Source organism: Marmota flaviventris, chromosome 6 (assembly GCF_047511675.1).
Source record: "Marmota flaviventris isolate mMarFla1 chromosome 6, mMarFla1.hap1, whole genome shotgun sequence".
Taxonomy (NCBI): Eukaryota; Metazoa; Chordata; class Mammalia; order Rodentia; family Sciuridae; genus Marmota; species Marmota flaviventris.
In genome coordinates, this window is record NC_092503.1 from 15,588,041 (window position 1) to 15,606,723 (window position 18,683).

Genomic DNA, 18,683 nt, shown 5'->3' on the forward strand with positions numbered 1-18,683 from the left:
GTTCAGTGAAAGAGTGCAAATCCAAAGCACTTTTCTCAGGCTGCCCGAAATCAGAGGGCAGAATGCTATTTGATTAGTGTAAATTCTAGAATCATCACATAACTGAATTCTTGGGACTACATTATATTTTCTGATGACTCTTCTCCATGTAAAAAATTTTTAAGTTGAAGAAAAAAATCACCAGGTGATTTTCTAGAATAGTTTTAAAAACCTAAATACTGGGGAATCTTCTTAGTAAAATACAAATGCATTTCCAAAGTGGGTGAAAAACAGAAGTGTGAATACTTGTTGATGTCTTGCCCACATGTTCCTCAAATCACGCAGCCCATCTGAAACAACTTACTGGACTCAAAGGGCAGGAGGGTGTGGACAGATGTCTTCACACATATAGTGGCTGTCCCTGTGAACTGTAGTGCAGAGACCTGAGCCCAGGAGAAAGGGCAGCCGGGAGAACTGAGAGGAGCAGGGGATGTCTGAGAATCTCCCCGACGGGCTCTGGCCTACACTGTCACCATGATCTGGTCCAGCGCTTTCCGTTTGAGATCAGGCACCGTGGCCTCTTTGCTGGGATAACCCACAGGGAGCAGCATCAGCAGCTTCTCATGTGGGGGGCGGCCCAGGAGCATCCTCAGAGGAGGGCCACAGTTGAGAGGAGTGGTAGTGACTGTCACCAGCCCTGCATTCTAAAACAGGAGAGGAAAAGGGTGCATTTAAAGTCAAAGGCAAAATCACGGCTCTGCTTCCGGCTTGGGGACATTCTCATTCCTATTACACCTGTGGGTCCCATTGACTCCCTGAAGTTGGACAGCAGAGGCCGCCCGCTCGGTAGCAGGTGTGGCGAATCTCATTTCCAGGCCTCCACCTCCCCTCCTGCTGCTTCTAACCAAGCAGTGGGAAGAAGAAAAATGTTGATTTTATTTTCAATGGTGCTCAATAAATATTAATGGTAGAAAGAAATTTGGAGGACCCAGTTATACCAAAGTAATAATAAAAACAACCAGGAGTTCTTTCTAGATAAGAGGTCAGTCTGAATCCTGGTGCATGACCCCAAAAATAACAGCAGTCCCTCAGAGCGATGTGCTAGCCACAATTCTACTATAATTTTTCTACTATATTCTTTCCTGAATTCCAGTTATCTGACTATAGCCTGTTATATCTATCTGTAATGTTAATATTTGACTTCATGGATGAGTATGGATCTGGAGTGATTTAATATGGTTTCCTCTAAAGGTCACTCACAGTTCATCATCATAAACATTGATTCATAAGTTTATATTACCTGGGGACTGTTCTCAAAAACATGCATTGAACAAACTGTTGATTTCCTCCTGAGTCATGAGCTTAGATTGTCTCTACCTTCTTATAGTATTTCTCTTCCTATCATATCTTAGCATAGTACTTGACTTTTGAATAAATAAATCTTAAACTTTTCATTGAGGATATCATTTGGTATCATTTTATGTTTCGGTTACGTTTCAAGAAACATAAAAGTTACTTTATACTGAAGTTTGTACATCTTTAGCAGTAGAAATTTGTGAATATATAGTACATAGGAAATAATTCTTTGAAATATAAAAATGATTTCTATTAATAAATTTTATCTTCCAGTCTCTCTTGATGTGAGTACTTTGGTCTTATCACAGGTAAAGAGATTTTTTTCTTTTTTTTAGTTCTTTTGTTTGTTAATTTAACTTGGAATCTCAATTTCCCCAAGGAAGCAAGGATTGAATTCAACATATCCCTGCACTTGGAAAAGAAAAATACAACTTTATATTCCCTAACCTTTAACTGAAATTTAGCAATGTCTTCAGCTGTAAACATAAACAACAAAGTAGTGTTAATATAGTAGTGTTAACAGTATCTATGACTTGTCATCAAAACATTTCACAGATATTTTCAATCTACTTTGCAATTGTTACAGATACCTTAAAATATCATTATATTCACTACTTTAAAATTGCAGACTGACTGCTAGGTCTTGGTATTCGATGTATTAATAAAGATTTTACACATTTCATTCTCAGCAACAGGTACAGGGATTTCCCATGACTACAGAACCAACAATAAAAGCAGGGATGCATTCCTAATAAAAATGCTTATGCCCAGCAACTCAAGAGGCTGAGGCTGGAGGATCACAAGTTCAAAGCCAGCATCAGATAATTAGTGAGGATCTACCTGATTAGAAATTTAAAAAGGGCTAGGGATGTAGCTCAGTGGTAAAGCACCCCTGGGTTCAATCCCCAGTACTGAAAAAGAAAGAAAGAAAGAAAATGCTTATGTCCAGTGATAGAGGACCTGGTGGCCAGAAGAGATATTGAGAGTAGAGGAAATATCCCAACAGTCTCTTGTTAAGCCTCCAGAAAATAAACATCTAAATAAAAACAAAGGGCACCTTCCAGACTCTTCCCCAGTGGTCCCTCTACCTCTCATGATTTCCAAGCAGATTGCCACCTGTAAAAACTGTGCCAGGAAGAGGGTCTGCAGCTGCCTCTGTGCAGCAGAAATGGTGAGCTCATTCCTCCCATCTCTGTGGTTGAGGTGGGGCTGCAAGATTTTCCGGTCTCTCTCACCCATCATGACCTACCTGCAGAATTACTCCTATGGAACGCTAGAGGGCAGCAAAACCAATCCTAAAGTGACCACAGCTGCGCTGCCTGCTTCTGGGACATATAGCACTTGGTGAACTGAGCTCCTTCCTCCAAGACCCTAAAGCACTGGGTGGTGCCCTGTGGTCTGATGCTGCACAGAGACTCTCTTATTAATCTTCCTGCAGATTAAGGAAAGAAAGAAAATGCTGGCTCCTTCAGGACAATTGTTCAAGTAACCGAAAAGCATATTTCTCTCTGGTGCAATGTGACTATGTTGTGCTACTCGGCATCTAAACTGTTCTTTGAAATAATGAAGGTCATATTTTTAAAAATCAATTGTTTCTTGAAAGTAGGATCACTCAGTCTTCCAACCTTGTGCTTTATTACTTTTATGTGTTTGCCATCTCTCCCCATCCATACCCGAACCCCTATCCTCCCAAATTGTATGGTGCATGAGACAACTACTCCCATGACCCCCAGGATGCTACCTGGAAGGGGCTTAGAAAATATTCATGGAGGGAAAGAATGGTGTTATTTGAAAGGCACGGCTCAGTTAGGCTCCATTTCACGTCTGCATTGCTTTCGCTGTTTGTGGGTGGGAGTTTTTGTAAGCTTGGGGCCCTCTTCCTAATGCAACTCAGCTTCTCAGGAGAGACGCTCAGGGGCAGAACCCTGCTTATGGCTTTTCAGTCATTACAACATGACCTAGGGAGTGAGTCTCTGTGACTTTCAGGCTCTGACGTTCTTCACCTATGTCCGCCAAAACCCTTAAGCGACCTGCTGTTACAGTTGAAGGCAAATGCAACAACAAATCTTTCTGTCCCTGAGATGATGTTACAAGTGACTTTCCAGGAAGAATTCCAGCTTGATGAGCCATCACGCTCACCCACGCAGGTTGCCAGGACTGGTTTTCACAGTGGAGTTGCTTTACTTAGGAATTTAGATTTAGATAAGCAATTTCCAAAGGACACTGTTGGAAACCGAGCTGAAATTTTCTGATAAGGCTCCCCTTGGGCTCCCACTTCTCTCTCATGTCCCTTGGGCCTGAGGGAGAACAACATACCTGCAGCGCAGCCAGCAGGATGCCGCACGCGATGGAGACACTGATCTCATTGTAGTAGTGGACCTTTTTCTTGCCACTTGCAGTAAACCCATGTACTTGTTTGAAAATGAGAATCAAAACAGGGGCGGTGTCCAGGTATTCTTTAACCCAGTTGGTTCTGGAGGGGAAAGAGTCAGGAGAATGTTTACTCTAACTTTTCCCCTCTTTTTACTACCTTACCTTATTCATGATGAAACACACACACACACACACACGTTTTTTATTTTTAATTTTAAAACAGTAGAAATTTTGTGTTTTGCTGTTTTGTGATGTGCACATGTATGTGTGTGCATGTGCTATTCATCCTTATTTTTGTGGGTGTCCAAAGTCAATATGTTCAATAAGCAAGTGCCTAGTGTGGCAAAGTATATGAAATGCTGAAAGAGAGTAAAGATATATCCTATGTGCCAGAGGGCACTAAGCCAATATGTCCATCAAACTGAAAGCTGATAAGTGCTGACACCAAATGGATTGGGAATCCTTCAAAAATTGAAATATTAATTTTGAGTAGGAAGATTGGGAAAAAGTCCCCAGAATGGCCTCAGGCTGGGCACTGAAGACCAGGTGGAAAAGGGGGGTAGGGATAGTGTCCCCAGGCAGAGCAAAGAGAATGAATCTGGAAGGAGAATGCATACAGCCAGGAAATTTCCAGAAGCCTGGTGGGCTGGAGGATGGGTGCGAGCTGGGGCCTGGGTGGAAAGGTAGGTCCTATACAGACACTGGAGGGTCCTGGCCTTTGGGTGCGTAATGGAGTGTTATCACAGGCTGATAGAGGAAGCATTTCAAATCTGTTTTCAGAGGGAGGTGGATTGAGGGGCGAGAGTGATATCACCAAGGTTGATATTTTAAAGTACCAACTATAAAGTCAGAAGGAAATTGGACAAGAGACCTTGGCAATGGCCCAGGCAGGAGAGTGGGCAAAAGGGCCAGGCTTAGGAGAACTGGGGGAGGGGCAGGAACTGGAGCTGAGGGAATCCAGTTCAGGAGCAGGCAGGGGAAAGGGGACCATGACAGAGAGGCTCAACTGAAATGATGGGGTGAGCAGAGGGAGAGCTGGTAGCTCCGTTACAGGAAAAAGGAAGGGACCTTTTCTGGGAGCGAGAGACCCTTCATGTGAAGTAAACATGTGGAGCTGAAATTTCTGTTTTCCAGCTCAGAACATATCCTTCTTTATTCCATTTCCCTGTCCCATACATTTTGGCAGAAGCTTACTTTTAGAACAGATATTCAAAGGAGAGAGAGAATCCAACACAGTGTAGTTTTTCCTTAAGATATTTTATGTGACTAATTTTTAAGAGATGGTTGCCATACATTTCACTTTTAGCCTAGTTATTTTTTGCTGTTTTAAAACACACTAATTTCATTTGTGCGTTTTTCTTTCTTTTTTTAAAAAAAAAATATTTTTAGTTGTAGATGGACACAATACCTTTATTTATTTATTTATTATTTATTTATATGGTGCTGTGAATTGAACCCAGGGCCTCACACATGCTAGGCAAGCTCTGTACCACTGAGCCTCAGTCCCAGCCCTCATTTGTGCATTGGTCTATGGTTCTTGCACTATTAATGACTATGGGTTACACTTTCAAAGCCACTTTATAATACTTCGACAAACAGTCCTGCTGAACTCACTGAGTCTTTTCTCCTTACACAGAGGAGGGACTAGCTCTGGAGCCAAACTGAAACTCTCATGGCTCAGTTTCCTCCTGGAACCACTGTGCCCCCAACCTCGTGTGATCATAGTGAGAGTGAAATAAATACAAATATAGAAAGTGGCCTTTACTAATACAGACAACAGACTTTTGAATCATGGAAATGTCAGTACAGAAAAACCATTTCCAATCCACTTTCCTGACTCATTTGACTTCTAGCACCCTCCAATCCCTCTGTAACACACCCTGTTGGAACCAGGATGCTGCTCTCCACAGTGCCCCTCCAGCCCCGCTGTCCTACATGACTGAATGTGGCCCAGAGACTGTGTGGGACAATGAAGTTACAGACGTTCTCAATCAATAATATGTATACACACACACACACACACACACACACACACACACACAGCTCTGGGGATCCAGGGAGCCCAGGTTTAAATGCTCTCATACCATTCAACACCCATGTCGGCCACATGGGTTCCATGACATAAATGTGCATTGTGTGTTGATAGTTTCATGATCTAAAATTCTGATGTTTACATTTTAAAAAGTAATTTTAAAAGCATATAAATATGAAAGAAAATGTCAATTCTAAAAATATTAGATTAAGCAGTTTACTTATATTCTGAGGTAGGACAAGCATTTAAAAGTATTTTGGTATTTACTTTGCCTAAGCATGCATTGGAATCTGATCTTTTTTTGTTTATTTGTGAGTTATTCAATTTTATACAAATTTATCATGACATAATATTAGAACTAATAAAAAGCAATTCATACCGGGCCAGGTGGCGCATGCCTGGAATCTCAGTGGTTTGGGAGGCTGAGACAGAAGGATTGTGAGTTCAAAGCCAGCCTCAGCAATTTATGGAGGCCCTAAGCAACTCAGTGAGACTCTGTCTCTAAATAAAATACAAAATAGGGCAAAATAGGGCTGGTGACTCAAGTGGTCAAGTGTCTCTGAATTCAATCCACAGTAACCCCCGCCAAAAAAAAAAAAGCAATTCACAAGGACTATTAAAAGGAGGACAGTTAGCACCTTCTGCCTGGGGTGGAGGTCTCTTGCCAGCAAGCCAGGGAAGGCAAGATTTGGAACGTAAGTTTTGTCCGTATTGCACATAAAGAATTAATAATAGCTATGATTTCAGAATTGACTGAAACAGGACATATGTTTATCAGCTGTCATTTTAACAAATATTTATTCAGTTACCTACCATGCATCAGAAAGGTGTTGGGTGGTATGAGAGTTTTTAAACCTGGGCTCCCTGGATCCCTGGAGTTCTGTGTGTGTGTGTTTCTATGTGTATGTGTGTCTGTGTTTGTATGTACGTTTGTTGATTGAGAAAATCCATAACTTAATTGGATTCTCAAGGGTATCTTAGTGTACAACATGGATTTATAAATATTGGTCCATAAAATGGGAAGAAAGGAAAACAATAATTAAAATGCTATGTAGTCATGGTCATTTAAGCATATGGAAGGTGTATATGAGATACATTAGGTACTTAGATGAGAGCAATTAATTCTGCCTCAGTTGAGGCAAGTAAGAGGGTGTAGTATTTTGAGGTACTGTGCTCGACTGGAGTTCAACACCTCTCTAAGTGTGGAAACTCACCTTGATTTTTACTTTTCCCACTTTTTCCCGTAAACATACAATAAGATTCATAAATGCATTATTAATGTCTTATACTTGTTCCAGACCACAGTAATAAATTGCAACTTCTTAAGTCATCAATTCTGATAGAGTTTAAATATCTTAGAAGAAAATTGTTCTTTGGGGACAATAAATAAAACAGGAGCAGGGCCAAGGGGCCCACCTGTCCTCACCTTGGCTCTGACTCCTGTGCAAGAAGTCCTACTGTGCCCCAAGGCTGTGATCTCACAATTCTTTCTTAGGCTCATATCACCTGACAGATCTTATACTTGTATTAAATTGTCCTCAACTAAATCTTGCTCTATAAAATCATGTGGAAGACCTGATCTTTTTAGTAAAATGAAATTTACTTCATTTAAGATCTTGAAAAGTATTTCATCATCTTATGTTCCAGAGAGATGAAAAAGTGAAATAATTCCTCAACATTTTTTTTTTCAGAAGCAGTGATATAAGTCAGAGGCTCTATGGGAACAAGGCCTGAATTAATTTTCATAATTCCTTCCAGAGGCAGAATTGAACTTTTTAACACTAAAAACAGAACCAGGGCAGGATTTGCTCAGTTTGTGTTATATTGTTATATACGTATTAATGTGTTGACACATCACATTAATACGTAAAATCAATGCATGCTAATCCAAAATACAATAGTTAAAAAAACCCTACAAAACCATGAAAATGCACCAATTGTTTCATTTTAAGAAGTCAAACCAAACATCCCTAATTGCACCAACTTTGTACCTCAGTTTTTTCAAGTCCATGACCCATCGGTGTCCCATCCTCTTCATGTAGTTTATTTCCTCTTCCTTTTCGATGATCTCCCGGATCTTATGCTTCGTGTCTGGGTCCTTCACCACCACAAAGGTCCAGGGTTCTGTGTGGGCCCCGCTTGGGGCTGTTCCTATCACAGGATGAATTAACATCAGAAACCAAGACTGCAGGAAAGCACACGACTGTTAATGAAGAAGAAGCATAAGTAGTCACCATTGCTCAAAATGAAGGCAGGCAATCTGGGGAACACAGTGCCTGCCGCTGCCTGCTCCATTTTGCTCTGCTTCACTTTAGGTGTCTCATGACTCACCCGCTGAGATCCAGGCCAGGAGCCCTGGAACTGGGGGGACTTATCCTTCTGCTCTGATCACCTGGGAGAAAATAGCCCTCAGTGACTGCACCATGACCACTAAGGAAGTCTGTAGGGAAGCTCTGACAGCCAAATTCTCCAAAACATCATTCCTGAAAAGTCAGGAAGGTGGTTGGAAATGGCAAAATGGCAATGATAAAGTGGTTCTCAAGACACTCCTTAAAAGGCTACTGCCTCTAACAAAGCTCTGAGTGTGGCCCCATAAGGTTTGTGATCTTGGGGATACTCAAGAGTTGGGGAACTCCTGGCCCTGTGTGCTCACTATGCACCACGGTGTGTCTTTCTGCTCTTGTGGGTTTCAGGAACCCTCAGGCCACACGTGGATCAGTTCTGGTGTTCCCGGATGAAACTTCATGGAGTCCCACCTTTGTCCAAGGGGCTTGAGTTTCCTTTGAGGTTCCAGGGAGGGATTGAGGCTCAGCCTCTAATGGGTGTCCCATCATTTCTAGAGATGGTCTCAGGGGTAGACCACAGTGACCCACAGGTGGACTTTTCCAGAAGCAGTGATTTCTTCCTTCCTAGTAAGTAGTCTCATGGAATAAGCTCTGCCTCTGGAGGGAGTGGGGCCTGTGGACTCTTTCTGGGATTCTTGGTTGCCACACACCACTCCCAATGCTGGAAGTCATGACTAGTTGTGAAATAAAAGTCAAAAACTGAAGAGGAAGGCTGCATTTCTGCCGAGTGATTCCAGTTAACTTTGTACCCATTTTATTCATTCATTGAATATTTGTATCTCCAAACATAGTAATTAATTAATTTTCTCTATTTTCAATTATGCTAAACTTATCTTAACATCATATATGTCACATATACATACAGATATATAGATAAACAGGAAATTTAGTAACTGCTGCCAGTAAAGGACTCAACAGTCTAGTGCACTTGTATCCTTAACTGAAATGAAGTGTTTTATTCTTGCTTCCTTGTAAGAGGGACAATGGGTTCAAAATGGGCATGCAATAATTTCTAAAATGAACCTAAATGCAATTTACATAGGAATAACAGGAGAAACTCATAGAAGGTTTTCTCTTGTAACTCCTCCCCTTTTTTCTATGACTTTCATTTTTCCCCTTTGTGATGATATTAATTTACTTTGGAAATAAGGTTGTCTTCCTTTGGTTTATTGTATAAATTCACACGGGTAATTTTTGCTAGCTTGTTAGACTACTGTACATGTTAGTTCTTTCCTGTACATACTAGTTCATTAGAATATTGCACATGCATAGATTTTATAGATTATAGATCTTATAAATACATTACCCTAACCTTAATTCACTGTTCCACTGTTGTCACACCAGTACAGAGCTGATGTTGTTGAGGACCCAGCGTGCAATTAATTACAAACCTGCTGCTTTGATGACATTATTAATGACTTCCATTGGGACTTGCTCATTACTTATGAACCTGACCGACCGTCTCTTATTGAGAAGCTCATAAAATTCTTGTGACCTCTTAGCCATTTCCTTCTCAGGATACCGGGTATGGGAGAATGGGATGTGTTCAACGTCTTCCTCTGATTCTGGCCATTCATCTACATCTGCAAATAAGAACAATAAGAGTAGCAAATTTAATGGTCTCTCTTGGTCCACAGGAGGAAGGAGATAAAGTTCTCAAAAACGTTTACAAAGTTATGTAAGCACAAGAATATCAAGGAGAAGGAGGGGAAAGAGAAAAGAAAGGAAGGAAGGAAGGAAGGAAGAGAGAGAGAGAGAGAGAGAGAGATCTACAAAACCCTGACGACCTATCTTGACTATTCTTCCAACTCTAGACTTATTGAAAATCAAGAAAAAGAAACTTTTTACCTACACAAAGTATAAGGATTTCAAATCTGAAATCTGAGATAATTTGAAATAATCTTCCATCCACTGGAAAATGCTCAGATCACTGAATCAGGTGTTTTTAAAAGACCTTTTAATATCACCAGGTTGATGACATAGTAAGAAATCCCCCGGCCAAAACCAAAGGAAAAATACAAGCCTACAGTCAATAAGCACAAAAACTGTGCTTCCCCAGTTGCATTTGCTATGACTACACACTGGAATTTCCATTTTTACATTTTTCAGAGATTGAGGGCAACCAAAATCAAATTACAGGCCTATACACAGTGGGGACTTTAAATGCTGGGACCCCAGTACTACAGAAAAATGAGAGTTATTTTTAAAAATCAGCCCTCAGGGTCTTATATCACTTTGAAGGGTCCTCCCTCAAACATGAATTTAGAATAAGGTGGTCCTGGATGTCAGTATACCAATTACCTAGCAGAAGCAAAAGTAATGTGTAAATAGTTTATGTACAATTACAATATATAGCAATCCACCAAATATAATCAGGCACATAAAGAAACAAAACATTTGAGCAAGAAACCGCAGAATCAATTTTTAAAAATTAAGTAAGATGCCTAAAAACTCTAAATATTGGAATCAGTAGGTTCAGAGGATAAAACAACTAAGGGTTAGTATGTTTAGAGAGAACAACAACCAAACATACAAATCTCAAAAAGGTAACAGAGAAAATATGAAAGAATATAACCTCTAGATCAGAAAAAAATAATAGAATGAAGAACTTAATGGATAGATCTACTAATAGGTTAAGCTATCTAAGGAAGAAGTAATGAATGGGGATATAAGACAAGAAAATATCTAGAATGGGGCAAGTAGAGACCAAGATGGTAAACATAGAAGAATTCAATAGAAAATAGAGCAGAATGAGGGTAACTAATACACATTTTTCATAGTCACAAAAGAAGATAAAAGAGACTATGGCAGAGGCAATATTTGAAAGGTTAATGTCTATGATTTCCCCAGGACTCATGAAATATACCACATCTATAGATTTACAAGTTTCAGTAAATTCTAGACAGTATAAAAAAGAAACATACCTTTTATAATCAAATATAACATTTTTCCACAATAGTGACTAAAGAGACCTGTGGAAGGATGAGGGACTTGCCCACATGCTGACCCTCTGTGAGTGGATGGGAAAAGGAGATTTCCACAAGTAAATTGGTGACTTTCTATTTTTTGTGAGGACAAAATTGCTCAATTTTGCAAAAGCTAAGTTTGCCCACAGACTTGATGATGTTACTTTTGCTTTTATGATAAAACTTGTAAAACCGCTGACTAATCTAAAAAACATGGGACAAAAAGCACTTGTCATGTAAACCTTCCAACCCCTCCTCCTGCTGGGTATAAAGTTCAAAGAATTTCCAGGTTTGAGGTCCAGAGAAATTTTAGGCAATCACCCTTCTAGACCTTGCAGCCAATAAACATGCTTCCTGAAAATTCCTTGGGTATCCAGTCTTTTCTGTCCTATATCACAAGAACACAGGGAAGAGAGCCAGAGAGTCCAAGGCCTGGCCCAGAGGGACCCAGCCATTCTCCAGGTGGAATTCAGCAGGGATTAGCCTTCTCCTGCTCTCACGCTGCCTTTTCCAGAGACTGGGAATCCATGACTACAGTGTTAGCTGTGGGTACCACAGTTTGCTCCTGGCTTCAGTGAGGAATTTTCTTTTTACATTAGCAGGAGTGGCTTGGGGCCAGACTGTACCCACTTAGTTAAAAGAAAGTAGGTGTGATGGGAGATTAATAATGAATACCTATCAGCTTTCTAGCAATCCGTTCTGAACTACATGCAGATAACATCAATTTCATGACAACCCTGAACTTTATCACAGATGTGATCAAGACTTGCTTCACCATGTGCAATTAATTCTGACGACCTTCACACCATGTGCAATTAATTCTAACAACCTTTGCAGCTAGTCTTTGATAAAGGAGCAAATGCATCAGGTGCTCCCTGAGCGTCTGAATGGTAAGTTACCAACTCTTAAGATACATTCAGTATTTGCATAAGCTACAGGCAGCCTGTTTACATGATTTGGCAGTTTCTGAGGCTTTTAAAGTTCAAGTAGGCTCTCCTGATCTGGTCCAATGGAGTGGGTGGTTGTGGTTGCCTGAGCCTTCTTAGTGCCAGCTGTTGTCTCTCACCAGGGCAAACAAATGGGCCTATCACCTCCAGACAGGAATGTCCTGTGCCAATCCCAAGAACCCCACATGGTGGGCTGCCCTGCTACAGCCTCTCATAGGGCAGAAGGTCTCTATCCTGCCTGGACAATGGAGCAGCCAAAAGAGCCACTGACATGGAGGCCAGCCTGGAGCCCAGGGAGCTCCCCAGAGACACAGCACTGGAGAAACTAGAGGAACTGTAGGGCAGAGAGCAAAGAAGAAAGGCACCACCTCTCCACCCTTGAGCCCCTGACTACCCCTAGGAATGTGGCCTTGAAGAGAAAAGGAAACAGCCTCTGTAAACTCCTGTTTTCTAGCCTCTGCCCTAGAACCATCAGAGCCACAGGCACTCATTCACCTCCAAGGCCCTCCTGCTCCAAGGCTCTCCTGCTCCAAGGCTCTCCTGCTCCAAGGCAAACAGTCTGCTTTTCAGTGGGAGTCCTTTGCGGCCACACCTGGGGTTGGTTGCTGATGCCTGTAGCAACTCACCTGCATCATTGCTTTATACCAAGGAACGCCTAAACTGCTCCCTAATTAGTTTCAGCCAGCCAAGAAATTCTAGGTCACTTCTATCCTCGTTCACAGGGAGGTACTTTTCTGGCTGCACCTCTAAATAAATGGCTTTGGTTTTTGCAGTTCTGCTTCAAAATCTTTGCAAAGGAGCGAACTATTTTCTAATAGTGAAAGCAAGGACAAAGTGTGTCATGTGTGGAGGAGCCTTGATACTGGGGGAGGGGTGATGCAGCTCCTGTCACCACAGACAGATGCCCAAGGTGTTGGTAGGGGAGACACCTCAGGGCTCAGCACCTACCAGGAGAATGCCTTTTTCCCAGCTGCCCAGCATGGCTCAGCTGCCAACTCAGCCTCTTGGTCGCCTGGCCGCTTAGCTGCAGTGTTGACTGATTATTTCACCAGCAGCACTGAGGTGGATAGAACTGGGAAGCCTGGGGTACCCAGATGCAGAGACCTCTGATAGAGTCAAGCTATCCAGAAGCTGGTGAGGTTCGGGACACTCTACCCCAAAACATGCCACCTTGGCAGGAATAGGAAGAGCTCTTGGACCTTCCCCTGTCCTTCTTCCCTGAAACAGATCACAAAAACTGAGAAAGAGTTTTTGACTCTTTCCTGAGGCAGGTCATTAGACCCTCATGGGAGGACTGCTCTCCTTTTAGGGGAAAAAACCATCCTGATCTCTATAGAGGAGGGGTCTCAGAGAAGGATCTCAGCAAACAGGCCTCCCTGTTCCCTGTTTGTCACCATTAGACACACCCCATTGTGCTATTCTGTGTCCCCACTCCTGTTCAATCTTCATCAAACCTAGCAGAAAAATCTACAAGTTTGGGTTCTGGGGATGTGGCTCAATGGTAGAGCACTTTTCTAGCATGCGGTGGGCCCTGGGTTCAATTCCTAGCATTGAAAAACACAAGCCAAACCCCACTAGTGTAACCATTTCCTAGGGTCTTCATCTTATGAAAGATCTCTGTGCCATGCAAAACTCGTATAATGAAGCACACGTGCTTTTCTCTTGTTCCTCTCTCCTCTGTTAGAAGGGCCTCAGCCGAGGAGGAATAGAGAAAAGATATTCATCCTCCCTCCAAGCAGAAATGAAGCTGGCAGAACTTGTTTCTTAGACCATCCTCTCTTTGTGGTGCCCCAGGGTCCTGTGCGGATATTAACTCTCCACTAACAGGGCCCCCCACAGGATCTCAAGGACAGTGTCTTCATTCAAGTCTTTTTCCTTTCATTAGAGAAATGTCATCTACATTCACCTGTCCTTTGTCCTAAAACCTAAGGGACTTTCAGGAGTCTTGGTCCACCAACCTTTTACATCAGCCATTCAAAACTATGAAAGGGGAAGGGGTTTGTCAAAGGTTGAAGCCACCAAAGACAAAGCTGTATGCATTGTTTCACGATCTATGCTGGTCAAGCTCATCTCTGAGCAGAGTGGAACCTGACCTTGTATGGAATTTTTGGCAGTGGTGCGCTGGTAAGTCAGCTCTTAGGGTGGCAAAGAAAGATTCATAGCCCATGCCAAAATCCATGATGTAAATCACAGCCTGACCTCAAGCTACTGATGATTTAACCATTAGCCCACAATGCTGAACATTCAACAACTATCTCTTGCTAGCCCCCAAAGGCTAGCTCTAGCTCACTATTTGGTGTGGAAGCATAGTGTTCAGGGTTTGGAGGGCTCTCAAGGGTGTAAGTGACTGACATTCTCTGTAGATACAGTTTCTGAGACCTTTACAAATGTGGGAACCTGAATCCACCCCTGGTTGGCTGACATTCGGCCGAGAGAGGCTGACATTGGTTAGCTTGTTACACTGTTACTGAAGTTAGTTGTTGATAATCCTTTGAGCAGGTTTGAAACCAGTTGTGATGGCTAGTTGTGATCGTTACAATATGTCACTTTCCAAGTTGGTGCAGACATTTAGATTCCCAGGTGTTACTAACAGTAGGTAAAAATTTCAACACAGGCCTTTCTTAACAAATTGGACAATTTGAGACAGTGAAATTTAATTAGAATCAAAGATTTTGGATGGCCTGTGAAGCTCAGTGCAAAAACTTCCCCCATGACATTAAAATGAATGTGTCTTGATGAGGTGTTTCCTATATCTTTCTTCTTTTATTCATTTCTATGAACTTCCATGAATCTGGGCCTAACTAGAGAATTTGTGTGTTAGATTTTCAGTTAATTTTACAGGGATGATCTGAGGTTTTCTCTTGGGCATAAACAACAGCAACTTCTCCTTCTTAGACCTCTGCTCCAGACAAACAGGGAACTGACAGTCTCAGTAGGAACCACACTTGACCTGTCACCAAAAGAGATATAGCTTATCAGCTTGGCCACACCGGACTCTCCTTCTGTCCTCTCCACATCCCTTTCACGAGCTGATTCCTGGTCTCTAAGCATGGAGCAGGAGTACTTTGTGAATCAGGACTGGAGGAGTTTGGGTTGGTTCCCATATCTTCCTTACCAGACACCAGAACAACATAGAATATTTATTTTACTGTTTTATATCTTTTGGTTAATATTCAAAATGGTTTGAATTTGCTGTCCATAGTCATCATTTCTTCAGTAATGGAATCATTTTTCTTCACCAACTCTCCCCCTGCTCAATGCCTTCTCAACCTGGTGTTAGACCATGTCACTCATCCTGTGGCTAAGAGCAGGAATTTGGGTGGCAGAGAGCCTAGGTTTAAATGCTCATTCTCATTGGCCACCCACGTGACCTTCCCGTGTATCATTTATGTAAACAGCAAACATTTCACCAAGAGATCTGTGAATGCTACATTCAGGCCAGATGTGCACTAACTGATGATGAGACTTATCTTCTCTATCAGAAGACTGTTAGCACTAAGACTGCTATCTCCATTGCTCTGTAAAAAGATAGGAGAAGGATAGGGATGGAAGGGAATGGAGAATGGAGAGGCAGAGGACTTTGCAAAAATGAACACTAGGTGGAAGCCAGAGGAAGGCCATACATCTTTGCTGTATCTCCCACCTTCAGGCCCAACCCCAGGCCTTATTCCTTCCCAGCCTCACCAATCCCTGGTCCATCCTCCATCCTTCAAATCCAGTGGCCTTCCCTCCATGCTTACCACCTCTGATCTCTCAGAGAATTTTAACCCTGCTGGCCACCTGCTGCCTCCTACATTCTAGATAATTCTGTGGGAGAGGATGCTCAGCAAACACTTGGATGCCTGGATCCCGGAGCCTGACTGCCTGGATCCTGCCTCTACCACTGTCTTGGGAAGGTGGCTTACCTATCTGAGCATTAGTTTCCTTTCCTGTGATACGGGGATAATAGTAATGCCTACCTCATTGTACTGTCATGAAAATTCCTTACTAAGCATGTCACTGACGGGCCCCAGAAAATGCTTTACGAGGCTTGTTGTTATCCTGGAGCCTCGTTGCCTACTCATTTTCTTTTCCGTAGAACATTTTCCCACCATATTCCTCTTATCTGAAGGTCTGTCCCCAGCCTTCTCTCTCAATGTGCTCATTTCATGGGTTCATTAGTTCTGCAAATTCCAAATACCACCCACTGCTGGTGCCTCTCCCGTGAAGGTTTTCTACTGGGATCCCTCACCTGAGGTCACTATGAGCTCAGACAGAACACTCCCTAACGAAAGTCACTGTCTTTCTCTCTAAACTGGATCCCCTTCCCCTCGCTCCTTTATGATTGTATCATTCTGACTCTTCCAGCCTCCAAATCATCATCTCCATCTTCTCCCAATATCCAGCTTATTACCAAAGCCTGTTGTTCTTCCTTTAACTTCACTTAGACTCACCCTCCTTGTGTTTCCCCACCACCACCACCACCCAACCCTTCCTTGCCAAGATAAATCATTCCACAACTTCAGAATAGATGTCTCCTTAGGGGAAGCGCTCCACACCTGGACACCAATGGGGATCAACTTACGATGTTTCTACCTAACAACGTTTTTACTTCATGATGATGCCAAAACATATATATTATTTCTCACTTCCATACAGTATTCTGTACACTACATGAGCTCTTCAACATTTAATATAAAATGGGCTCTGTGTTGATGATTTGCACCCTGATAGGCTGAAGAAAGTGTTCTGGGCATGTTTAAGATAGGCTGGCTAATCTAAGATTTTTGGTAGTTTAGGTTATTAAATGCATTTTGCACTTATGATATTTTCAACTTACCATGAATGTATCAGGATATAATGCCATCGTAGGTAGAGGACCTGTGCAGTTGGCATTCTGGGTGGGGTGTCCTTCAACATTGGAGCATAAGAGGCGGTCCCCCTAACAGGCTGCCTGGTCTTGGCTCCTGGGTGGCACGTTCAGCATTGCTACTGACTCCCAGCATTGAGGGCCAGCAGGACACCCCACTCAGTTCCCTCAGGACAATTCAACAAACATACACACTCACAATTTCCATTTCCATTTCCAGGCAGCCTCTGTTTGGAGGTGGGAGTCTCACCAGAATCACACAGCCTCTTCCAGATGGAATCCATCCTAGGCACCCAGCTCAGACAAAGCAGCTCTAAAATACCACTGGGGACTCCTGCCATCTCTCTTGCCTGCCTCCTTTATTGTCTCTTTCTAGGGCCAGCCATGACCTGCCCCTCCCCTGGTCAGCAGGCCCTCCCAGCTGCTAGCAATCTGCCCAGGGCATTCTGTTCCTGGGTACCCTTGGCTGCTCCTCCCTGATACACTCCCTCCCCTTGCTGATCATCCTCAAGGCCAGCTTTATTCTGTCCCAATCTCCCATCACGCCCCCAAGCCTGCCTTAAACACTTTAAGGTGTTTAAACTCCACCCAGTTTGAATCACCTTTTTCCTAAATTGGACCCTCAGCTTGTTGAGAACAGAGGTTACTCTTGACTGTAACCCACAGGATCTGGCACAATAAAAACCAGAAATCCCAGAGAGATACCACTTTGTCAATTTTAAAGTTTTGATCAAAACTCCATGCTCACTGTGATGAAAACCTTCAGAAAGACCGTGACAACCAGAACAGGATCAAGACCAGGGAAAACTTCCAACCCTCAGAAGCTTTTGACTGAGTAGGAATGAAGGGGGTGGGTCGCTGCAGGTGACAAGCTGATTGCTTGAGAGATGGCTTGTCTCTGTGACACGCTGACATTAGAGGTCAATGGCAAACCTGGCTTTCACATCTTCACGGCCTTAAACTCTCACAAAGCTGACGATGTGCACAAAGGCTAAGCCAGAGGCTGCTGCGGTCTTTACCTTCTTGGACCTGGTGGTGGTCAGTGCTGTCTTTTAAGTCTTCATCCACCCAGGGCCGGGCTTCAGGCTCCCTCTCCTTCTGGAGGCTTCTGTCAGCAGGTTTAAAGATCCACACAATCAAAACGCAGACAACCGCTACCAAGACTGCAGTCAGAGAAAGCATGTTTGGTAGCCGGAGCCTGAGGGTGAGCACAGGTTCCACAGAGGTGACTTAAACAGCCAGGAGTGGAGGTGGGGAATGCTGGGAGTGCGGAGAAGGAGAGGGAGGAGCTGGGGGAAGGAACAAAGTGCAGAACTCTCAAACTCTATGGGACTTTGCAAAAGAGCAAAGATCACGGTCACACATGGGGGGTGGGTCTGGGTTTGGTCCTACACCAGCACATTCACTTTTTAATAATCAATATATTCTTAGACATAATTTCCAGGAACTGCATAAACAGTAAGGCTCTAGATCTGGCCAGTGGTGGTAAAGACATTTAATCTTTCTGCTGTGTAAGTTTTCTCCACGAGTATCCTTAGTTTGCCCAAAGCTAGGAAACTCCTAGCAAACTTGTTTTTAAAAGAGTACATTTCCAGGTGGCTACTCAGAACTGCCGAAATAAAATTTCCAGTAAAGAAGCCTAGTTAAAACAAAAAGAAAGAAAGAAAAGAAAAGGAAAAAAAAAAAGAAGAAGAAGCCTAGTCTCTGCATTTTAAGGGGCATACTCAAGGCACTGACCTGAGGTGACTTGTTAAATGATGCTCATGCCAAATATGGAGTCAAGAAGAAGAAAGTATCATTTTTGCATTATAGAAAAACTTTGATTTGGGGGACTGG

The 18,683-nt window shown here is 42.7% G+C and overlaps 1 protein-coding gene across 1 annotated transcript; it reads right to left on the reverse strand.

Moving 5' to 3' along the window:
- Positions 1-500: 500 nt before the first annotated feature.
- On the reverse strand, positions 501-18,029 carry Iyd (iodotyrosine deiodinase). The gene is made up of 5 exons (XM_027939584.2): positions 17,867-18,029; positions 9,477-9,668; positions 7,732-7,891; positions 3,652-3,808; positions 501-683 (listed from the first exon to the last, which is right to left on the reverse strand). Exons 1-5 carry the CDS (start codon positions 18,027-18,029, stop codon positions 501-503), a joined length of 855 nt encoding a protein of 284 aa, XP_027795385.2.
- Between the last annotated feature and the right edge of the window lie 654 nt (positions 18,030-18,683).

What these genes read in the sequence shown, in the direction of transcription:
- Iyd (XM_027939584.2), bottom strand. Translation starts at nt 18,029, where the DNA reads ATGCTTTCTCTGACTGCAGTCTTGGTAGCGGTTGTCTGCGTTTTGATT. An exon ending in ATGGACTTGAAAAAACTGAG is followed by an intron (nt 3,809 to 7,731) that starts GTACAAAGTTGG and finishes TTTCCCCTCCAG; the next exon opens with AACCAACTGGGTTAAAGAAT. An exon ending in TCCTGCTGGCTGCGCTGCAG is followed by an intron (nt 684 to 3,651) that starts GTATGTTGTTCT and finishes CTCCTGTTTTAG; the next exon opens with AATGCAGGGCTGGTGACAGT.